Source organism: Gopherus evgoodei, chromosome 15 (genome assembly GCF_007399415.2).
Source record: "Gopherus evgoodei ecotype Sinaloan lineage chromosome 15, rGopEvg1_v1.p, whole genome shotgun sequence".
Classification (NCBI taxonomy): domain Eukaryota; kingdom Metazoa; phylum Chordata; order Testudines; family Testudinidae; genus Gopherus; species Gopherus evgoodei.
This window is the reverse complement of record NC_044336.1, coordinates 14,819,664-14,842,942: the sequence shown is the minus strand read 5'-3', so window position 1 is coordinate 14,842,942 and position 23,279 is coordinate 14,819,664. Positions and strand designations below refer to the sequence as shown.

General features: G+C 52.2%; 2 protein-coding genes across 16 annotated transcripts in view; one reads left to right on the top strand and one right to left on the bottom strand.

The window, feature by feature from the left end:
• Positions 1–10,201, top strand: part of TMEM94 (transmembrane protein 94) — a 97,287-nt gene extending 87,086 nt beyond the window's left edge. For 8 of the 10 annotated variants that reach the window (XM_030534300.1, XM_030534299.1, XM_030534303.1 and 5 more), the window contains 6 exons: positions 2,792–2,873; positions 3,296–3,450; positions 4,002–4,096; positions 5,705–5,798; positions 6,148–6,318; positions 6,635–10,201. In XM_030534300.1, coding sequence (XP_030390160.1) covers positions 2,792–2,873; positions 3,296–3,450; positions 4,002–4,096; positions 5,705–5,798; positions 6,148–6,318; positions 6,635–6,707 — 670 coding nt within the window. In that variant the 3' untranslated portion in view covers positions 6,708–10,201. Of the gene's footprint in view, positions 1–2,791; positions 2,874–3,247; positions 3,451–4,001; positions 4,097–5,704; positions 5,799–6,147; positions 6,319–6,634 lie in introns of those variants that run through there. The other 2 variants (XM_030534304.1, XM_030534307.1) reach the window with 2 other exon arrangements.
• A 2,164-nt stretch (positions 10,202–12,365) lies between these two features.
• The window catches only part of CASKIN2 (CASK interacting protein 2), an 87,909-nt gene continuing 76,995 nt past the window's right edge, over positions 12,366–23,279 (bottom strand). For 2 of the 6 annotated variants that reach the window (XM_030534673.1, XM_030534672.1), the window contains exons 10-21: positions 23,108–23,202; positions 22,245–22,362; positions 21,299–21,451; positions 20,640–20,761; positions 19,656–19,737; positions 18,447–18,541; positions 17,889–17,999; positions 17,468–17,569; positions 17,042–17,180; positions 14,564–16,774; positions 13,922–14,264; positions 12,366–13,550 (exon numbers count right to left, since the gene is read on the bottom strand). In XM_030534673.1, the coding sequence (XP_030390533.1) occupies positions 13,454–13,550; positions 13,922–14,264; positions 14,564–16,774; positions 17,042–17,180; positions 17,468–17,569; positions 17,889–17,999; positions 18,447–18,541; positions 19,656–19,737; positions 20,640–20,761; positions 21,299–21,451; positions 22,245–22,362; positions 23,108–23,202 (3,668 nt within the window). In that variant the 3' untranslated portion in view covers positions 12,366–13,453. The remainder of the gene's footprint in view (positions 13,551–13,921; positions 14,265–14,563; positions 16,775–17,041; positions 17,181–17,467; positions 17,570–17,888; positions 18,000–18,446; positions 18,542–19,655; positions 19,738–20,639; positions 20,762–21,298; positions 21,452–22,244; positions 22,363–23,107; positions 23,203–23,279) is intronic. The other 4 variants (XM_030534674.1, XM_030534675.1, XM_030534676.1 and 1 more) reach the window with 4 other exon arrangements.

The following is a 23,279-nucleotide window of genomic DNA, read 5'->3' as shown; positions in this document are numbered from 1 at the left end:
CATCTCCCTGGATACATTTCCCTTTACTGTGGCTTTGCCATCTGCAAAATGGGGCTAATATCTGCCAGTCCTCTCGGGGACATTGCGAGGGCTAACTGATGTCTGTAAAGGGCTGTGAGCTCCTTGGCTGAAAGGAGAAATGTTGAGAGATTGTTAATGCTTGTCTGTGGCTTGGCTTCATTAGCCATGCCCTTTGTTACAGAGCCCTTGTAACTAGTTTCCCCAGATGTTCACCTCAACCTGCTATCATACATGAAAACTGCAAATGGCTTTGTCCATCCCAGGATTTCCCATGTGCTGGGGATGGCGTGTTGGTTAGTGTGGTAAGGGCACGCCTTTCCTCTTAGTGTGGCTCCATGCAGAGAGCAGTGGTGCTCATCTCGTGGAGCTGAAGGAGCGGCCTTTGGGGAGAGTTGGAGCTGTAAGGTTCCAGAGAGCTGTTCTGGCACTATGCTTGGAGGTTTAGTGTCACAGTGTCACCAGGACATGAGGTCACACATTGATATGATAGTGTGGGGTCAGGAAATTGTGGTATGGCTGTCTGCTGTGCGGCTGTGACTCTGCAGTGACAATGCTGCTCTGGCAGGGGATGGGATTGATGATCTAAGGAGTGCTTTATTCATCTCTGGCTTCAATGACCCTTTAAATGTGCCCTCTCTCCTCTTGTGCTCCTGGGTACTGCAAGGGGATGAGGGATGTTTCTCCTTCTTTCTCTTGCTCCTGTGAGCGAGGAGGCAAGAGCATGTGTTTGTTCTTTATTCCTCCAAGTTCCCCTCCTTGCTGGTAGAGGGCAGGGAGATTTTGCCTCTTCCAAAGTCCTTACAGCTTCCCTGGTGGCTGGGAAGGTTGGAGCTGCGCTCTGTGTGGAGAACACTCATGATCAGGCACAGCCAGAGGGGCTGCAGCTTGAGTATCCCTGATATGACCATTCAGAGTGGTAGCCTTGTTAGTCTGTATCAGCAAAAAGAACGAGGAGTACTTGTGGCACCTTTGAGACTAAAAATTTATTTGGGCATAAGCTTTTGTGGACTAAAACCCACTTCATCCGATGTATGCAGTGGAAAATAAAATAGGAAGATGTATATACCCAGAGAACATGAAAAAATGGGTGTGGCCATACCAACTCTAACGAGACTAATCAATTAAGGTGGACTGTTATCAGCAGGAGGAAAAAACCTTTTGTGGTGATAATCAGGATGGCCCATTTCAAACAGTTGACAAAGTGGTATGAGTAACAATAGGGGGAAAATTAGCATGGGGAAATAGTTTTTACTTTGTGTAATGACCCATCCACTCCCAGTCTTTATTCAAGCCTAATTTAATGGTGTCCAGTTTGCAAATTAATATCAGTTCTGCCGTTTCTTGTTGGAGTCTGTTTTTGAAGTTTTTTTGTTGGAGAATTGTGATTTTTAGGTCTGTAATTGAGTGACCAGGAAGATTGAAGTGTTCTCCGACTGCTTTTTGAATGTTATAATTCTTGACATCTGATTTGTGTCCATTTATTCTGTTGCATAGAGACTGTCTGGTTCGGCCAATGTACATGGCAGAGGGGCATTGCTGGCACATGATGGCATATATCACATTGGTAGATGTGCAGGTGAACGAGACTCTGATGGTGTGGCTGATATGATTAGGTCCTATGATGATGTCCCTTGAATAGATATACGGACAGAGTTGGCAACGGGCTTTGTTGCAAGGATAAGTTCTTGGGTTAGTGGTTTTGGTGTGCGGTTGCTGGTGAGTATTTGCTTCAGGTTGGGGGGCTGTCTGTAAGTGAGGACTGGCCTGTCTCCCAAGATCTGTGAGAGTGAGGGATTGTCCTTAAGGATAGGTTGTAGATCCTTGATGATGTGCTGGAGAGGTTTTAGTTGGGGGCTGAAGGTGACGGCTAGTGGCATTCTGTTACTTTCTTTGTTGGGCCTATCCTGGAGTAGGTGACTTCTGGGTATTCTTCTGGCTCTGTCAATCTGTTTCTTCTCTTCAGCAAGTGGATATTGTAGTTTTAAGAACGCTTGATAGAGATCTTGTAGGTGTTTGTCTGTGTCTGAGGGATTGGACCAAATGTGGTTGAATCTTAGAGCTTGGCTGTAGACAGTGGATCGTGTGATGTGGTCTGGATGGAAGCTGGAGGCATGTAGGTAAGTATAGCTGTCAGTAGGTTTCCAGTATAGGGTGGTGGTTATGTGACCATCACTTATTAGCACTGTAGTGTTCAGGAAGTGGATCTCTTGTGTGGACTGGTCCAGGCTAAGGTTGATGGTGGGATGGAAATTGTTGAAATCATAGTGGAATTCCTCAAGGGCTTCTTTTCCATGGGTCCAGATGATGAAGATGTTATCAATGTGGCGCAAGTAGAGTAGGGGCATTAGAGGTCGAGAGCTGAGAAGCGTTGTTCTAAGTCAGCCATAAAAATATTTGGCATACTGTGGGGCCTTGCGGGTACCCATAGCAGTGCTACTGACCTGAAGGTATATATTGTCCCCAAATATGAAATAGTTGTGGGTGAGGACAAAGTCACAAAATTCAGCCACTAAGTTTACCGTGACATTATTGGGGATACTGTTCCTGACGGCTTGTAGTCCATCTTTGTGTGGAATGTTGGTTTAGCAAACCAAATGATGCTGTGGAAATGCCCTTTGCATGACTGGGGCCCTAGCCAAGGTTTTCCATGATAATGCTAGAAGCAGTGAGATTTTCTTATCCTTTAGTTCAGATGCTAGGGCTGTTGTTTTGGATGACGCGATGTGTGGTTGGAGACGCCATCGGGACTAACCTCTGTCTGTTTCCCCAGTGTCTCTCTTCTAGGCAAGCCCCCCCACAGCTCCGTCATGTCCATGGCAACTGGGAAAAATTTAACCGCCATTCCTAAAAAGGTAGGATGCGTGTTGGATGGGAACAGCCTGCACTTCCCATCCAAGGTTATCTAGGACGGAGCCGTCATGGGGGCTCATGTGCTTTCCAGCTGCCCTGTTTGCACATTCTGTCCCAAAGACTTGGCTCACATCATCGCCATCCTTTGATGGTGACAGGATGAAGGGCAGCCCGGGCAGCCAGTGTCCCTTTTGGGGCTGCCAATGTCTTGGCTGGGTCCTGGTGATGCAGCCACTTGCTGCTGTCATCGAGGCTGGGGCACGGAGATCCTTGCTGCAGATCAAGCTCTTGAGTCTATTGTAGTGTCCCAGGAGCAGGGGAGACTGTAGAAAGCTGGGAGGAAAGGCTGAAATGGAGTAAATGCCTCTGATTCCAGGCCAGTTTCCTGAATGACTGACTGGCTTTTGCTGCGCCCTGTTTGCAGACTCAGCATTACTTCCTGCTCTGCTTCCTGCTGAAATTCAGCCTGACCATCTGCTCCTGCCTTGTCTGCTTTGGGTTCACGCTGCACGAGTCCTGCAAAGGGATGAACACCACCAACCTCAACCTCAGCGCCTGCTTCTCCATCATGATGTACAGGTGAGGAACAGACCCTGCCACAGCACACACCTCATCCTGCCATCCTTCTCCAACTCCTTGCATTCCCTATGCTCCATCTTTGTTTTTCTCTGGGCTGCTTCCCCTCTCTTACTTATGGACCCATGTTGCTGGAGCAGCCTCTCAGGTAGTGTACCTCAAACCCACTTCCTCCAAATAGCCCCCAGACCCTACCAGGTTCTGTCTCACTATCACTGAAGCCTAGACTGTAAGTTCTCTGGGGCAGACTGCTGCCGGCATGTTTTACCTGCTGTGTGGCCTGATGTACTCTGAAGCTATCTAAATCCTGCTGGTGCAGTGTGATCCTGGGCTTCCTGCCTCTGATTCTTAGAACTCCCACTCCAGCCCTTGTGCTCCCTGTGTCCTGCATTGGGAAGGGGCGGTCTCTTACCTCTTTCCCCCAGGGCTCCAGGAGGAGGAGCCCATCCTTGTACTGTGCTTGGGGAGCTGAGGCAGCTTGAATCATTAAGCACACCTGTGTCTTTAAGTTTTGTCTGAAGCAGTGACTCTCGGTGATCAATTTAATTTCCCAGCAATGCTGAAGGTGCCCCTGACTGGTTTGGAAAGTTTTCCAATGCTCTCCTCTTAGCGCAGAAGCTCACAGCTGGTCTGATTGTTTTGCACACTGGTAAGTCTCTATTTCCAGTGGATTTGGGTCTCTGTACTTACTATGGGGACTATATGCTTCTTTGGCTTGTATTAGCAGCTGTGTTGTAAGCAAGACGCGACAAGTAATTCTTCCACGCTACTCAGGACTGATAAGGCCTCAGCTGGAGTTTTGTGTCCAGTTCTGGGCGCCACATTTCAAGAAAGATGTGGACGAACTGGAGAAAGGCCAGAGAAGAGCAACAAAAATGATTAAAGGTCTAGAAAACATGATCTATGAAGAAAGATTGAAAAAACTGGGTTTGTTTAGTCTGGAGAAGAGAAGATTGAGAGGGGACATGATAACAGTTTTCAAGTACATAAAGAGTTGTTACAAGGAGGAGGGAGAAAAACTGTTCTCGTTAACCTCTGAGGATAGGACAAGAAGCAATGGGCTTAAATTGCAGCCAGGGAGGTTTAGGCTGGACATTTAGGAAAAACTTCCTGTTGTGGAATCTCCATCATTGGAGGTTTTTAAGAACAGGTTAGACAAACCCGTGTCAGGGATGGTCTAGTTATGTAGTCCTATCTTGAGTGTAGGTGACTGGATTAGATGACCTGTTGAGGTCCCTTCCAGTGTACACTTCTGTGGTTCACTTTCAGCTTCCTCCCAAGCTCCTGACACGAGACGGTTGTGCTCCCTGTTAGAACAAGGGCAGCCCAACTGAGTGCTAAGTTAGCAGCCTGCCAGGTGCCCAAGAACTGCATCGAATCTGAATAAAATAGCACAGAATAGCCTCTATTTTCCTCTTTAAGGACCCCTGGACACAATAGACTGCAGCATGCAGTGCTGCATCTTGATCCAACCATTCTGGCTGCTTGATGCAGGCAAGAGCATTGCATACTGGGGACCTGTAGTATCTCTGGGCCACACACCTGTGTTAAGAGAGAGGCAGTCTCAATTGTGGAGCTATTCCTTGGGGAGCTCTGCTGAAAGTGTGTGACGTTATCGGTACTGTTAACCCTTACAGTCAGGATAATGCAAAAATGCAAATAGGGAGTGTCGCAAGTGGGTAACCTCTGCTGGGCAGGAGATGCTAGCGCCGTAATTGTTGAATCTGGAGAATTCTGAGCCCCGAAGCATTACATGCACTCCACAAAGTTCTGTGTCTGGCCAAATGTGTCTCTGTCGGGCTGTGGCTTGCCTCTGAGGAAGGCCTGGGGTTAAACTGAGGAGTCCTAACTGACCTATGCCTCTCCCACTTCTTTTGCTTAACTTTTCAGTGCTGATCCCTGTGCTTTCGGGGCCCATTCTGGTTCCTGCGTGTTAGCAGTGCAGTGTCATCCTGTGGTTAGAGCTCAGATAGTTGGGAGAACTAGCCTCTAAGCCTGGTTCTGACATTCCTGCACTGAGTGACCTTGGGCAGGTCTGTGCCTCAGTGTCTCCCCCAGCAAAACGTGGGTAACTCTTGCCTGCTTCACGCTGAGGTGAGGCTGTTTGGGAAGCGCCTCATGATCCTTTCAGAGAAGGCAGGATGCGGGGCCATCAGACCAGTATCGCTTCAGTTCAGGCTAGAGGCTCTTGGGGATAAAGTCCTTCTCCCCATTCATCTGTAGTGGCAACTAAAATCACGTCCATCTCTCTCCACAGTGTTTATATCCATCACCCACGTCCATCGCACCAAACCGCTGTGGAAGAAAAGCCCCTTCACTAACACATGGTGGACCCTAACTGTGGGTGTTGTGTGAGTATCATCAGCTGCTGAACAGCACAGGGAGGGGCAGGGGCTGCCATTACAGACTGCAGGGAGGGGCAGGGCCGGTCTTTGGTTCAGCAGGCCCCTGACAGCTCCGGACACTTACCCCAGTGCTGTCTGTACAAAGACTCCTATAAAATCCCTAAGCACGTTGGAAAACACCGTTCAGCAGAGTGGGATCCAGGACACTGGAGCAGGTCCTAGTTTGATCCTGTCAGCGGAAGGGCACGTGCCTTGTATAATGTTGCAGGAACAGGCATACTTGGGCTGAGCCCTACATCACTAGCCTCAGGAGGCGTGTGGGCATGTCTAAGCCTTGCTGTCTCCATTGAATTAGGTTGCTGGGTCAGGTGATGCAGACGGCTCTGGATCTGAAGCTGTGGACAAACTTAGACTCTCCATTAACCTTTAGCGATGTTCACATCTCCCTGGTCTCATGGCTCTTGGGTTTCCACTCTCTCATCCTCGTGGTAATTGTTAACGAGATCGTCAAACTCCACGAAATCCGGTAAGGAAGGGCAGTGGGAGGGGAGCCTCCCAACCTGTTCCACCCCAGGTCCTGGCCAGTTCTTGGGCTGAGATGATGTGTAAGAAACAGGATGGAGAATAATGTGGAATATATTGCCACGCCATTACGTAAGCAGCATGCTGCAGAGACCGGGTGCATTGCTGCAGTGTGCAGGGCCAGCTGGCTACAGAGGGCCCACGCGTGGCTTGGGCTCTGGACGTTTGGGTGTCCCTGTTCTCAAGGGTGGGTTCCTCTGTGAGCTGCAGGACTTGCCTCTCTGCCCTAACTTGCTGGTCTTCCTTTCTGCCCTCTCCAGGGTGCGGGTCCGTTACCAAAAGAGACAGAAGCTGCAGTTTGAAACTAAACTGGGGATGAATTCTCCGTTTTGAACCCCGGCAGCAGGAGTCCTGTGGCAATGGCACCTGGGGCGAGGGACGTATGCCCCTGTCCCCGCACAGCCTTGACCTATGCGGCAAGAAGGACAGTGCTGGAGGCTTCGCTTACACACGTGGACCTGCCAGGCTCCTAGCCGAGCAGCAAGAGAACCTTAGAGAGAGGCCACTGCTGTAGCTGTGTCCAGGAGCTGGTTTAAGGCCCCTTACCCCATTGCAGTGCTCCAGGGGAATGGGAGCTCTGGCTGCCCTGCAGGCTGCTGTTCCTGTTGTTTGTTTATTTTTAGTACCTTGATGACATTGAAATGAAGCAATTTCCTCTTGCGGACTCTTCCTCCAGGATCAGCTGTGTCTGTGCAGATCAGGGCCCTGGCATGGCTGCTGAGTCTGTTGGGAGAGGGAGGGGTTGATGGGGGAAATCCAGGGCTGCTGCCGTTTTGCCCTTTTTTGTTAAAGGATTTTGTTGGGTATATGTGCCCTCCCCAATCTTGGCGGCCCTTCCCGATGCTCTCCTGGGTCAGAGCCTCGAGTCTCCTGCCCTTCTGTGAGCACTACTTGGCTCTGCTCAGGCTCCCACACTGCCTCATGGAAGCCTTCTAGTTTCTCTGGCTGCAGTCAGGCCTGCCCTCTAGTGGACGGTGGGCGTACTTGCAGCAGGACTGGAGAGCAGAATGGTTGAGATGCGGGCTGCTGGGGTCCCAAACTCTGGAAGTGGGGATGGAGGCAGGTCTTTAAGCAGAGTCTCTATTTGAATCTCATGATGGAGGCTCCCTTCCCCCCGGGGCATTTCTAACAACTATCTGTATGAGAGCCCAAACCCTGCCTGCCTTCAGGAGGGCAGGGAGCACCCTTTGAGGACTGAGCCAAAGTGGTCCAGCTTTCATAATCTTCTTGGCCTGGCCAGCTCTCGTGCGTTGGGGAAGACTCACTTAATGCCAGCCCCAAACAAGGCAGCTTTACAGTTGTCTCCCTCGTGTGATGGTGGATTTCTAGTCATTCACTGAGACTTGTGCAGATCACCCTCGCTGTGACCATCCTGCTTTGGCAGCACTGTCTGAGACCAGGGGCTGGGGAATGCATCTGGCTAAGCTAAGCTGTCTGCCCCAGGCACAGTGTCTGCAGCTGGCTCTGATTTCAGGGGCCCCCAGCTTTTCCTGGAAGCAGGTGTGTTTACAGGCAGGCCCAACGAGAGGATCTCCCTGCTGCTTGGAATTGTGAATGACAAGCAGTGTGGGAAATGGCTGCCTTCCCAGAAGTGTAATTCCCTCTGATCATGTCCTTTTGTATTAGTGTTTTGAAATATCTCTCTCCCCACAGCTATGTTTTCATTCCCCCCTTTGAGCACTACCCTAGCAGCTTTTCCTCATGGCTTCTGGTTGTAGAAAAGTTGGCTCTTTAGGGGTTAGCTCTGCCATTCTGTTTCCCCACCTCCTGATCTATTGCAAGGGAACTCCCAAGTGGACTGCATCCCTCTGAACTGGGGGAGAGCTTCATGTGAGGGCTTGTCTATCCCACGCCACACTAGTGCAAGTCATTATGTGCACTAGCACAGCACATTTGCACAGACGCAGGCTACAGCAGTGGTAAAAAGCCCCAATGCAGAGAAGCCTGGGGTTGCAGGAGCCACCTTGCACCTTTGCACAGAGCTGGTGCTAGCTCTGGCTACAGTCTGGAATGCGTGGGCCTGTTTAACAGACCACTCCCAGTGCTGATACTGAGCCAGTGATGGAATTTATTCCTTCCCAGGCTTGGAGACCAGACCAAGTCAGGCAAATCCCGGCTCCATCTGTGCTTCCATAGTAACTTCACAAAACACAGATGTCACCTTGGGCCTGGAGCAGAGTAGTAGCTGTTAATCATTTCCTGACAGACTGGGAGGGTGAAGAACCCTAAGCCAGTTCCCTGTTGCTCCCCCTTGTGTTTCAATGAGAGCAGTAACAAAACCAAGGATGATCGAATCTAAGCAACATCCCCAAACCCCAATATCCCACATTGATCCTGCGGGGAGAATGAGTGTGTGTGTGAGCACCATTGTCAGGGTAAATACACTGGAATAGCTGGGGTATGGGAGGGTGGGGTTGGGTGGCATTCTGCTCTGGCCCTTAGCAGTTTGTCACTGCAAGCATGAACTTGGTCTGTTTCAGTAAGTGAAGGAGGCTCTGCCTTTTCAGTACAGTCTAGCAGGCACCTTGGCTGTGTTGGGAAATGTACCATGTTAGCTACATGAACTGATAAGTGTGATGCTAAACGTGACTTGGCACCTAGTGACAACAGGAACAAAGCATGTTTTTAAAACGTATTGGCCTGTTCTGGTGAATCCTGGGGTTCAGACATTTGAACACAACTGTACTTGTCCAGGTTGAAGGAAAAATGTCTAACATTGTGTTAGTTAAAACATACTAGCGAACGCGATTGCCCAGTGTAGACAAGGCCCAAAGGGGGCAGCTGGAGGGAGCTAATTAGAGGACATGGGGTGGGGGAGAGATTATAGTCTGCAGCTTCAAGCTCAGAGCTGCCCGGGGCGCATGGGATAACAACTCTAGATGGCTGGGAACTCTGAGCAATGGCCATTAGGTAAAGCAGGGTTGTACTGTGTGGTTCCAGCCTGAAATGTGACTGTAAAACCAGCCCCTTCATACTCCAGTAGCTGGCTGGCTGCCTGTAGCCAGTCACATATGCTCATTTTACAGACTAGACTAAGCCTTCTGTTATTTTTACTCCTCTTAGGCCTGCAGTGCTGACATAGCTCCAGGAGAGTGAGCTGGATTCTGCCTTGGCCAGACACTTATGTAAATTCCAGTTACAAAATTGGTGATGCCTGAGACAGCAAGAACCAAGCATGACTTTCAGATCTCAGGGTGAATTTGCAGGGTTAGCAGGTAGGAAAAACCTCTCTTTATTTGCAAGCTGGGCTGATTTGAACAGGAGTCAGACATAAACATGAAACCTCTCACTGCCAGAGTCACACTTAAAGCTGCACAGCGCTGTTCTCAAGGACCTGAGATCTTAGCTTGTTTCTGTTTCCCCTGAAGTTTTATAATGTGATTTTTAAAGGCAGCAGCTGCCAAAGCTCAGAGTTGGCCAGTCTCTCTTCTAGAGGGGGCATGTCCTGTAGATTTCCTTTTCTGGGGTGATCACTCTGAAAATACTTCCCTCTTGCCACTCCCTCCATCCGCGGCTAGACTCAGACGGAGCCAAAATGTTAGAAGAGTTGAGCCTTTTTGGTAGTCGCCTTTGCCTCTGTACAAGCCTTGTCGCCTCACACTCCTTAGCCAACCAGGATTTCGGAAGGGCATGAGTGCACAGCTTTGGAAAGGAATTCCCTACATCAAAATATTTTTAAATGGTGTATATTTTATATTGAAAATTAAAATTTTTGGATGTATGTAAAAATTTTTTTGATTTGTATTAAAACTTGTAAATTGTATAAAAAACCTCACAAGCACCCAATGTATGAATGGCAATAAATGATTGTCTGATACTGTGCAGCAGGGCGAGGGAGCTTTGTTTTCAGTTGGCTGAGGGGCTCTGTAGGTTGGTCCCTACAGAGAAATGGATTCATCTTGTAGTGGGAGGCAGTGTGGTCAAAGGAGCTTGGCACTTTGGGTTTCCATTCCTGGCTCTGCCGCTGACTCAGTTTGCCTTTGGGCAAATCGCTTCATATCTGTGCACCTCTGTTCTGCAGAATAGCTATTTGCCTAGCATTTCTTGTTCCACTGGATCCCAGAGTACTGTACCAACTACAGCTGCAGTAATCAGTTACTCTAGTAATGAACTTGGGTAATCAGCTGTTGTGTTGTGAGGCTTAATGGCTGAAGCACTTTGGTGCTGGTTGAAAGGTGCTAGAGAAGAGGATTTTTAGTGATGTTGGAGTCAAGAGGGAGCAGGTGAAGGACTGGCTGGAGCTGAGTCAAGCAGGCACTGGGAAAAGTGGATTAGTAGAGACCAAGCAGGGTTGGGCTCGTGCCACCGTCTGTGCACTGCTCAGCAAGACTGCAGCATCGTAACAATGCTGGACATTGATCTCAAAATGGGTTAGGGAGGAAGTATTTTCTTGCCTTGAAAATGTAGCTAAGGCCCTGAGAAGATGTGATTTGTTTCACTATTGCATGATAAGCCAACATTAGATGGAAGAACAGAAGCCAGGTGTTCTGGCTTCCAGCCCAGTGCTCTAACCATTACTCTGTGCCATCACACAAAGTTCCCTTACCACTGTAGGGTGGTCAAAAGTAATTGTAAGGCCAAATCTTTGTCCCCCTGAAGTCAATGGCAGGATTTTATCCCTGGAGACTCCCTCAGGGAGAGCAAGTGGACAATGGTATTAGCATGAAAGAGACAACTGAGTCAATTATCAAAGGGGAAAAAAGCCCCACTGTTTAATAGAATTAAGTCTTAATTGAGGTTAGTGGAAAACAAACTGCATGATTAACACAAACAGTCCAGATGGTTTAAAATCTGTCAGTCTGGCAATTATATGGACTATTTTTTCCCTGGCTGCAAAGAACAGGGGTTTCGTTAGACACAGTCATGCCCATACATAATTTACACAGCATACAATATCTTTATCTTTAAAATAAAGATCTAGAACTTGAAAAATAAGCATTCCTCTGAGAGAAAAACAAATATGTAATTCCATTATTGACCGTACGAACAGCACTCTGCTGCCCCTGTGGTGGCTCAGAGTAATGCAGCTCTATCCCAGTGTCTCTCTTATCCCTGTCCCTAGAAAATGACACTTTGAAATCTGGTTAGTAAATATATAATCACATTTCAAATATATACACTTTGTCTTTTTAAAAAAAATTTACAGTTTATCAACACTGAAAAAGTTGGACTAGTCCCAAGTCAACTCGTGGGACACGAAAACCTCTTTTAAAAAGATTTATTTTTAAACCTTTTTATAAAGTGCCACTGGTTGCAGCTATTTTTAAAAGTTCACTTTTGTAGCACTTGCTGTTTCACATGCGGCCATATTTCAGGCAATGTAATGTATAAAGATACTGACTAGCTAGGGCCAAGATGGGTTAGCGTCAAATCTACAGCCTGACCTTGCCACCTGACAAGTTTTGTTTTCACATAGAAACCAGATTGGCATGAATTCCATCTCCTGCCAATAGGGATCATGGTACAAATGGTTACCACACAAATGAGTAAGTTGCTGAGAAAAACATGGGCTGGGATGGGTGGATTTTACAGGGGGCTGCTCTCTTTCCAGTGCAGGGAGAGTTGATGCTGTAAACTAATAGTTTGAGGTGCAAATTTCCCTGGGGGATGAGGAAGGCTGCTGCTTCCTTCAGTCACCTTCATAATTTAGCTTTAATTTTTAAAAGTTAGATTTGCTTGGTGGTTTTTGCAACAAATGACCCCTTAGTACAAAATGTGCAAATCTTCCCTTTTATTGCTCTGGTGCATTCATTAGTCTGGCATTTCAGGTGACTCGAGATAGATCCTTCAAGAAAAATTTGTTCTTAAAGCAATCCAGCTCTAACTGCTGCTAGGAATGAAAAAATGGAGGCTGCTGTTCCTTTGCTTCAGCCCTGTCGAGGTGGGTGAATCCAACTTGTATTTACAGTAGCTGTCAGGCAGCTAAAACTAACATAGTGCAGTGAGGTCATTTCTAGCTCCATTCTTCTAGAAGCTGGTCAGTGTTTAGTAGGGTTAAGAAGCTTCTTCACAGGTCCCCAAATGCTGCTAGCATTTAAAAAAAAAATCTTTGCTTCCAACTCAGCTTTGAGTCTTGTTCCAGGTCTATTTCCCTTCCTAGAGTTGAGCTAGAGTGGTCACATGGAAAGAAGAGAACATGTTTGCCACAAAAACACAAACTGTTCCAGCCCAACTGACTGGCTATGCACTATTGCAGAGGGTGGGGGTAGGGATCTCTTACAATCAGAGCCAGCAGAGGGCACCCTCCACTGCAGCAACATGCTCCAGCCAGACTGCCACTGACTAGCCCAAAAGATGCTCGTCCCAGTCTTTGGCTAGCAGCCTTTTAGCAGGAATGAATCTATGCAGGAAGCTTAGGGAGGGGGTCAGGTAGATCTTAATTTCCTGACAAAGCTGTTGTGAAGTGCTGAGCCTGTTTGCTCCTTTATGGGGTACAGACTGTGCCAGCGTGGCTCCAAGGGCATTGCTGTGGGGATTTAAATCAACTTGGATTACACGCTGCCTTTCAGTGACATGCTTAAAAAGCACCAAATAAAGCAGGCAAGGTTCTTCTCCCCCAGAGAGCTGCCAAGCTGCAACAAGTCCTGTCTTAATGCGCAGCCCTGGCAGGGCCCATCAGCTGCTGAAATAAGTGCTTGGCTCTGCTGTGCCTGCCTAAGGAGGTCCTCTCCCTCAACATGGTTTTGGCAGGGTTTAAATAATAAGAGGCAGGACTCAGCATTAGGGCTAGTGAGGAAAAGGCCCCTGAGGAAGCGGAGCTCATTTCTTGGAGGAGGCTGGACCCCCAGGAGCGAGAGTTACTGCACTCACTCAAATGCTGCTGAGGGTGGAAAGGTGTAGTTGCCTCTTCCTTGTGCTCATCTCCTGCAGCTGCAAAGGGACGTATGGGAAATTCCGTGGGGCTGTGACTGGGCTGCCCCGAGTGGGTCAGGAAAGATGAGGGAAGTGCACACTCCAAGTCCTAAAGTGCAGGAGGGAGAAAGATCAGAGCAGCTGTAGCAATCCCTGGACAGAGTTCAGGGCCATCCCCCTTCAGGCATTAGCACAGCAACTGGGGATGAGTGGCAGGCGAGCAAGTCTCAGTCCAACATGGCGTCTAGCTGGTCAGCCAGGTCATCGAACATGTTGCTGATGTCTTCCAGGATGTTATTAGCCGAGTGCGTAGCCCCGTAATGACTGAGAGGGAAAGAAAGAAAAGGCAGGATGGGTAAGGCCCTGTGACGAATGAAGGCCTTGGTGCCCCCTGAAGCCAACAGTGCAAGGGGGCCCCAGTGCCTCCCCCAAACCAAGGGGTAGGTTGGACCCAACCACTGCTCAAGCCTTGCCCTGTGTACAGCTCAGGAATGGGGCTAGCCTGCATGGGACCCACCGCACAATGGAACCATGTTTTCACAGTGCTGTGACAGAGTTTGATGGGCCCTTGGCCCAGCGGTGGAGGAAGTTGAGAGAGAACCTGGCCCAAGTGTTTCTAGGCACTCTTGAGGAATATGTGGCTGAGAGATAACTTATAACTCGGCCCTGTTCTCCCCCCAGGGCTGTTCCCTCACCTGTCCAACTCTTCGGCTGTTATTTTTTTCTCAGCAGCCTGCAGCGCAGCTGTCAGGGAAGAGTTGGTCTGTTCCAGTCTCTGCTGAGCCAGGGCTGCATCCGGAGCGGCACTCAAAGGCTTCATAAAAATGGGCATCCCGCTGCTCAAGGCTGCCTTGTTGCCAGTCTCCAGTTTTGATGGGCAGGCAACAGTCATGGATCCTGCCACCTCTGGTGCCATCTCGGCAGTTGCCCAGGGGGCAGTGGTATTCCGGGAGGGCTGCAGGACTTGCTGATAAATCGTTTTTGGCCCTGAAAATACCAGTTTTGTAGATGCAACAGACGTGTGCTTGGCTGAGGCATCTGGAAGAGAACAGATAAAACCTAGTTCAGTCCTGGCCGCATGCAGGGTACATGGGCTCTGGGAGAGGAAACGCCCAGCCCAGCCAGCTAGGACAAAGCCGCTGTAAGCTCCTCTGCTGCCAAAGCCCATCTCTCACCCCTGCACGTACAAGTGCCTCTACATACACACACACACACACACATACTAGGAAAGGGTGTAGCTGACAGCTGCCCCGTCACCCTGGACTCCCTACAGACACCCCCCCCCCCCGAGGAGGAGCTTTAGTTCACTCTGAACACAAATGACATGTCGCATGTACCTGGCCCTACAGTGGAGGTCCTCAGGAGCACAGCACCCCCATGCAGCTCCCCAGGGCTGGCTGATTTCAGAGGAAGTGGAGACTTCTTGATCCCCTTCTCCAGAGACAGGATGCTCTTCTCAATCTCAGCAATTCTGAATTCCACACTGTCGTCATCAAAAACGTCTCCATTTCCCCCGGGCTCGGGCGCGGGGCCCATGATGCTTACAGCTTGGGCCTGTGCATATTGTGGGGGCGGACTCGCAAGAGCCTGGCTCTGGCCAGCCAAGCTGAATGCTTTTAGCAGAGTCTGTAGTGGCTCCCTCTCCTTGTACCTGGGCCTCCGCTTTACTGTGTCAGACTCGGTGAGGTTGAATTCCAGCACTTCCAACTCTTTCACTGTGGTTCCTCCCAACTCCTTTCCAGCAGAAGAGCAGGAAGACCCTAAGCTGGCAGCTGTCGGAGGGCTGGACTCAGAGTCCAGGCTGGTAGCTTCTGCCTTGTGGTGCCCAGGAGGCTTTGGCCGCTGTTTGATGGTTAAGTTGCCTTCTTCTGCAAATGGAATGCACTCACTGGAGCTATTCTGAGAGGACGATGACGAGATCTCACAGTCCTCGGGGCCAGGTCTCAGCTCCTCCTCTGTGTCAGACTGGACATCCTCCAGGCTGCATTGCAAGGCCTCCATCGTGGCGACGCTGGGTTCGCTAAACGTGCGTCGGCGGGGCCTGTTGCTCTCAAAGGCATGTGTCTCATTATCTGAGAGCCTTGTGCTGCAGGAGCCTTCAGAGACCGTGGCTCCACAGGGCTGACCATCTGAGCCTGCTCTAGAAACTAGCTCGTGATCTGGAGTTGGGGGCTTTGGTGGACTCCCACCTACGGTGGACACCTCGAGCATTGCAGCCTTGCTCTTCACTGTTTGGCTGCTGCCTGCATCGCTGGTGCCCAGCCATGGTGAGGGAGCCACATCCACCAACTCTTGGGCAACAGTCGGCCTTCTCTCTGATTCCAGACCCTGCTCCCCCTCTGCCTCCACAGCCTGGGCACTGGAGACAGAGCTCAGGCGCTTGGGCGGAGGGGGTGGAGGCCCTTTCCTCTTTGCCCGGATGGCAAAGGACTGGCTGCGAACGACTTTGGTGTCTGACTGCAGATAGGTGCGTGGCACTTGGCTCCGTCCCGGGCGCCGGGTGAGGGTTGCGTAGGAGCCCAGGGTGCTAGTGGGTACCTCCTCCTTCTCATGTTCGCCATCCGACAGAGCGTAGCGGTTCAGGCTGTGAGAGCGCTTCTTGTACTTGAAGGTGTCTCCATTTTGCTGTTCTCCAGCCTGCCAGGAGTCCAGGGTGGCACCAGGCTTTGGAGACACGTATGGTGATTCCGTGCCACTGCAGTGGGAATGGAGATAGGAGAAAGCTTTCTGAGCTGATGACTGGAGATTGCTTCTCTGGGAAGAGGAGAACTGGGGATACAGGTGTGCTGGGTTCTTGGGCTGCTCAGGAACACTGGGGGATTTCAAGGAGATATGAGGATACATGAAGACATAGGGTGCTGTGCCCTTATTGGGCGCCTGGGGTGGGGTGCAGGGGGTTGCTGCTGGTAGAGAGTTAGATAGCTGTAACAGTGGAACACTGCCTTTCTGAGCCACGGGGCGCTGGTACTGATCGGTCCCTTCAGGGAGGTTCCTCTCTTTCAGAGGGCTTCCCCCACACCCATTGGAGTAGCCATTCAGTCCCTCTTGGGTGGTCAGCTGGGTAATAACCTTCCCGTAATTATCTTGGTTAGGTCTCCCTGGCAGAATGCTAGCGTTCTCCTTCTGCCGGGGCTGTGTGGAAGAGTGCCCGCTGCTGCTGCCGCTGCTGCCGCTGCCCAGGCTCTCCTGGGAATGGCTGGAGAGGATGGTTCTGGACAACATGTTGTCCTGAGAGTGCCCTGACCCCCTGGAGCGCACGCCAATGCTCTCCTGACTCCGTGACATCCCCTGAGTGTTCTTCATGGGCAGCGTTTCCTGGCAGCTGTTGGACATAGCTGTTTGGAGCTCATAGCTCAGCTCGCTGTCCTGGAAGGTTATCATCTTGGGCGTATGTGGAGATTGGGACTCTCCATTCTCAACAGACTCAATAGTGACTATGTCCAGGGCCCCAGGGATTTTGCGTCTTGCCGGACTGGTTTCGGCTTGGTTCAGGTTCTTGCGGATGTCTGTCAGCTTCTTGACAGCCAGCATGATCTTCTTCTGGTGGCCTGCAGATGGCACAGGAGTGAAAGAGGAGTTCAGTTTCCGTGGCCCACTGGAAGGACAATTGTGGTTTTAATGCTGTGGACCCTTGAGCACTAGCTATTACATTGAGACCTTTGCACACAGGATGACTTCAGACCTTGCAGTTACCATGGTATGGGCTGGATTTTAGCCAGCATCATAGAGGGCAGAGGTTCCACCATTCTACGCCTGACTGACACATTTAGCTGCTTTCCACCCTCATGGCTACTGAGCATCTCCCAGCAACTCACCCAGCTTGTTGATGCCAATCTCCTGCAGGTCCTCCCACGTCAGGTCTGTTACGATGCTGATGGAGTCATAGCCATTGCTCACTAGTTTCTTATGGTACTGGGGCAGCCCAATGGCACTCAGCCACTCCATCAGGTCGGCCTACAGAGAACAGCAACAGGGACAATTTCATTAGCACCCCAGCAGTGGATGGCTCTGCCGTTTCTTCTCTCGTCCCTCTGTGGCTCACTGTATGACCCACTGTGGACTCTCATTAAAACTTGCACTTGGGCCTGCTGCCTCATTAACACACAGTGGGAACCTGTGCCAGCCCCAACCCCAAGGAAAAGAGCACAGTCTCACAGGGCACTGAGCCCAGCATCTGGCTGAAAACACTCAGGGCACCCATAGTGCTGGTGCAAAGGACAAGACACGCCCACAATACTCACAGGAATGTAATTGGGCAGCCACTCTGCAATGCTGAGCTGTCCAATCTCTGTGGAGATTTTCTTTCTGTGCCCCGGCTTAGTCACCCCAATGGCTGTTAGGTCCTAAAACAAACACAGCAATTGCCCTTCATTAATGGAGATGCTGAAAAGTTAGCTGATGTAGTGCTAGGAGTCAGCAGCTCCCACTGCAGTGGGCAGGGAAGGCCTTGGAGATGTTCACTGGTTAGTGCTTGTACCAGAGCAATGGATGCTCTAGAAATAGGGAGTGGCTGGGACCCTCCACCAGCCCGAGTCTACGGTGTGGTGCCAGTCACTGGAAAAGGTGAGCAGCAGGGACTGGGCCCTGCCTTTGGACGCTGGCACTGCCTTATTCTTTGTGGCCAGGCTCTCACCAGTAGTCCCTGAACCCGCCAAACCTTACCTCTGGGGTCATGCGGCTGATGGTGGGGACGTCATAGCCGGCATTGAGGAAGTTGGCCGTGTAGAACTCCAGCTGGAATTCACTCAACCAGTTGTAAATGGCTTCTGCATCCTGGAGAGAGAAGCCGACCCAGAACAGCCCATGACGGTGGCTGCATGGGCCGGAGAGGGGCAGAAACGGTCCAGCCTGCTCTGTGCAATGCAGCATGGCCCCTTGGGACAGGGACATTGGTCATTGACTCCCACCCCTGTACTGTCAAACTGGCTGGAATAAAAGGAATAGGGCAAGAGCCTCCTGAAAGAGCTGGATTGTACCAGACCTACTTCTCTGCCCCCATGCTTCCCCGTGTTGTTCAGCCCCTGCTGCTACCTGTGCCTGGGGAGGAAGGGTGGGGCTCAAGTGAGAGGTGGCCATTTCACCATAGCTTCCCCCATGCCAATAAGTCAAAGGTAGCAGCTGCTTAAAATGTGAACCCATGGATTGGCCAGGCCTGTACCCCTGCCCTAAAACAGTCACCCCAATCTGTAGCATTGAAGCCCTTCTCAGGGGCCCAGGTACCTTTCCCTCCAGGAGCTGTTCAGGGCGGAGGTATTGGTGAGAGAAGATCCTGTTGCCGGCGTTACAGTTGGCCAGGTTGTGGCGCCCAAGGGTTCCTGAGTAGAGAGGGGGTGGGGGGTAGTTACTGGAATGGGCCAGAGGATGAGACCCCATTGCAGAGACTGTGAGGGGCTGAACATTTTGCCCTGTACTGTGACTAGTTCAGAGCACCTTGCTCCACAACTCATTAACCCTCTGCTGGGGCAGGATGCTCAGCACTGAGGAAGGCAGGGATGTTAACAAGGTCACCCAGTGAGCCAGCGGCAGAGCACAGACCCAGATGTCCTGCTTGCCAGCCATGTGCTGCAGCATGATGTCTTATCCCCCCTTCAAAGCCCTCTCTGCTTCCAGCTCCTCCAAAGCATGTCAGAGAGCTGGAGCCTTCACCCAGCTCTGACCCCTCGCCCTGGCAGCAGCCTGGAGTGAGCACAGCAGACTAGTTTGTCTGATCTCAAAACACAATTTGTCTTTTGCAGCTGATACCATCCCTGAGCAGGCTGGGAGCAGAGCAGGGAAAGTGTTCCCTCCCATCCCCCACTACTGGAGAGGAAGTGGGCCATGGACCAGCAGCAAGGGGCCATTCAGCAAGCCCTCCTGAGCTCTCCCCAGCCCCCTGCATTTTCTGTCGAAGGACAGAAAATACCAAATGCAAACAGTGACTCAGTGGAGACGGATAACAGCACTTCTGTAGCCATCTCACTAAGGGGAGGGCGCCACGGCACTATCCTTACACCCTGGGAGGCAGAAAGGCAAATCTCTCTCCCATTTTATTGAGGGGGAAGCTCATAGAAGACATGTGACTTATGGTCTTACAGCAAGATTAGGGTAGAGCTGGGAATAGAACTCAGATATCCTGATCCCTGCTCCTGTACTTAAACCATAGACCTTCCCCTCCCTTTTACTGTAAAAGGAAAAACAGTCTAGAATGAGCTGCCGGCACCCTCCAGTGTCAACACAGCACCATCCCCTGCAGCAACAGGGCAAGGTGTAGGCCCTGCGGTAGTGGGACATGCTCAGGCTTTGTCTTGCCAAGAAAGGCCTGAGTATGTCTGCTGGGGGTGATGAGCCTGGTACGCAGGCATGGAGCTCTAAGGGCAGTGGGGGACAAAAGGTGGCTTTGACTTACTCCAAGACACCGCCCGTGTTTCTTCCTGCAATCTCTTTGCTTACCTGGCATGGAGTTCAGCTGCCCATTCTGGCTATTTGATCCTAAGAGGTGCTGTTGTAGGTCCTCACCACCAGGGGGAAGTGGCTTCATAAGAGAGAAGAGACAATCAGAAGGGTCTGATATGGTGGGTCTGGACTTGAGACTTCACACTGGGTGTATTGGGTCAGCCCCTGAGCAATTCTCACACAGCAGCAGAGAGGAAGGGATGGCACAGGCGTGACAGCACTGGGACTGCTTTGCACAGCCTGTGGTAAGAGCCCTGCCCCGGGGCCTTGTTCTTGACAGGAGGTCTGTGTATCCTGCAACAGGAGAACAGGGCCCTGGGAACCGATGCAGTCAGTCGTGCCCAGGAGCCTCTTTGGGGGCTACAGCTAGAGGATAAAGGCTCTACTATTCCTGTCTGAGGGAGATCCTCCCTGAGCTCACTTGGCTCTGTATGCCTGGCACAGTGACGGCTGCAGATGGGTTTGTAATGTGCACACCCCTCACTGCAGTAACTGCCCCAGGCTGGGTCCCAGTGGTGGGGTCAGAGATGGTCTCAAACCCTGTGCATCCGTAGAGCAGGGCTGCGTTTCCGAAGGCTCCTCTCCATCTGGGTCGTTTTAGCAAGTCTGGCCTTGCAAGGGTCCCGCCCGTTCAGACACAAGAATGTGCAATACAGAGACATTCCCGGACGCCCAGTATGCTGCTCCCACCACCAAGCCGTCGGCTCAGAAAAACTGGGTTGGGACGTCTAAGTCACTGGTGGAGAGGGTGGGTTAAAAGGCGAATGGGCAGGTGTGGACTACAGTAGGGGCCTGAGTCAGTATGAACCCATGGGACTGCAAGGGGCAGCTCAAGGCAATCAAGGCTCAGAAAGCCAAGGGGGGAGTTGAGGGTAGCCCTGGTTCTGGTGGACTCAATCCCCCTTGGACCTTAAACCTCCCATGAGACTTGCCCTGCTCCCTGGACACAGAGCAGTGGGCACTCTGTATCTGCCCTCCTACCGTGGCGTTCTCGATGAGGATACTGGTGCCCTGCCCGTTGGTGCCCTCAGTGCTCTGCCCGCTGCCGGCACTGCGAATGCTGCCAATGCTGCCTTCACTCCCCACACTGTTCCTGTCTCCTGCTGTTATGGAGAGAGAAGAGGCATCGGGGCCCATGTAACTGAGTGCTGGAGAAGAAGCCTGATGCCCTGGGGCTGGCACCTCCCAATCGCCGTACCCCTTGGCACTGGGGCTGGGCCTAGACTAAGCTGCAGCGAGAGGATGCTGTGGGACCAGAGGACGAGAACTGGCACCTGCCCAGGGCATGGCGTTCCCCGTGCAGAGACCCACATGCTTCGGCAGAGGCGCACTGTCCAGACTCTGCTGCCTGCCACTGGCACAGGGCCCAACCTCCACAAGAATCACTCAGCTTCACCCTTCACAATCCCGTTTCTAGAGAAAGGGCCGGAAGGGGGGTGCAGCCATGGCAGGATGTGGGGTATCTATGGGTCAATGACCTCTACAGTCCCCTGAGCTGTGGTTTCCCTGAGGCTGCTGCTTTGCTCTAATCTCCCGCTTGGAGTCAGAAGGGGATTTTCTCCATCTCTTGGGTGGGATGGTCATGGGAAAGGCTCCCTGACACTAGCCCCTGTCCAGCCCTGCCCAGCAGTGACCCCGACCTGAGTCCTCAGGCCCCAGGGCCATCGTGGTTAAGGTGAGGTGGCCGTAGGGTGCCTGCTGCAGAGCATCACCTGGGAGTGGCTGCAGCCCGCCGGGAGGGGCAGCAATGCCCTGACGCTGGTGTGCAGGCACCATGCGGGGAAGAGTCATGCCTGCATTTAAAGACAAAACACTCGTGTAAGAGCAGAGTGTGTGGAAGGGGAGAGGGCAGCATCAGTCATAACAGGGTCCGGGAATACTCCCAGCACTGTGCCTCTGGGGAGGCCCTGCAGAGGAAGGGCTCATGTAGGTGAGCGTGCAGCTGGCAAACCTGGGACAGAGCCAGGACTGTACCAGAGAGTTTCCCTGGCCCTGCGAACGGGGCCTGGGTCCATCATTCCTGTCTCAGTGCACTAGGAACAGATATTAATGCTTAGGCTGGGCCTGGGCCTGGGCCTGGGCCCGGGCCCCAGGATACCCGGCTCTGCTAACTCCTCCCTGTCCCTGCACCCCAGCTTGTCAGTCCTGAGCTCCCCACACAGCCACACCTCAGCCCAGACCTGATGCTTAGGGACCCCCCTAGCTCCACCATCCAGACCCACAGCAAGCTCTGCTGCCCCAGTGCTAGAATGAGTTTTGGGCTGCTGCAGGAACTTGGACCCAACCTCCACAGGAACTGTGCTGACACCAGACTTATTCCCCCTGTAAACAAAGGGGCATCTGAAGCCTAGTCCCTAGCTGGGAGCAGCTCACCTGAGCCCATCTGCAGCCACTGTCCACCTCTGCTGTGCTACCAGCCCCCAGTCCTCCAGGCCAGAGGGGGTGCTGTCAGCCAGAGAGCCACACTGCTGCCACTGGCTGCTGGGGCGGGGGCTGGGTCCAGGGAGCGGGTAGGTTGTAGTGAGGGTGGGAGATACATCCCTCCCAGCTCCCCAGGCACGCCAGGGCGGTGTGTGTGTTACTGACCTGTCCGCTTGCTGATGACCTCAACGATGGAGGGAGGGAAGTAGCCGACCCGATCGGTGCCTTTCTGAGTGTCATGGATGTGCCCCTTCCAGCGCCCGTCGGAATGCTGCTCCAGGACCTGCACGAGGCACCGGGCATGAGAGCGTTAGGCCCCCCAGCGAGAGACTCCTTACAGGTGTCCCAGCACCAGCAGGAGCCAGGGCATGGCATACTGCGGGAAACCTGGCTGAGGGCAGCTCCCAGCCAGGCCCAGCAGGAGGTGCTGTAGGGAACACGCAGGGTCCCTGGCTGTGGGGGAGCTCCCAGCCACACCCAGCAGGAGGTGCTGTAGGGAACACGCAGGGTCCCTGGCTGTGGGGGAGCTCCCAGCCACACCCAGCAGGAGGTGCTGTAGGGAACACGCAGGATCCCTGGCTGTGGGGGAGTTCCCAGCCACACCCAGCAGGAGGTGCTATAGGGAACACACAGGGTCCCGGCTGTGGGGCAGCTCCCAGCCACACCCAGCAGGAGGTGCTGTAGGGAACACGCAAGGTCCCTGGCTGTGGGGGAGCTCCCAGCCACACCCAGCAGGAGGTGCTGTAGGGAACACGCAGGGTCCCTGGCTGTGGGGGAGCTCCCAGCCACGCCCAGCAGGAGGTGCTGTAGGGAACACGCAGGGTCCCTGGCTGTGGGGGAGCTCCCAGCCACACCCAGCAGGAGGTGCTGTAGGGAACACGCAGGGTCCCTGGCTGTGGGGGAGCTCTCAGCCACACCCAGCAGGAGGTGCTGTAGGGAACACGCAGGGTCCCTGGCTGTGGGGGAGCTCCCAGCTACTCCAGTGTTTATTAGCCATGGTCTCTGCGCAGCTGCAGGTGATCGCTCACCGTGATGATATCTCCTGCCCGGATGTTGAGAGCGGTCGGATCGTGGAGGTTCCAGAAATCCTTTAAAGCTCGGACTTTCAGGATTCCTGATGCCTCTGAAGAGAAGGGAAGGGGGGAATAAAGAGCATGGGAGAAGCGTGGGGACAGGGCAGGAGAACAGGAAGAGAGAAGG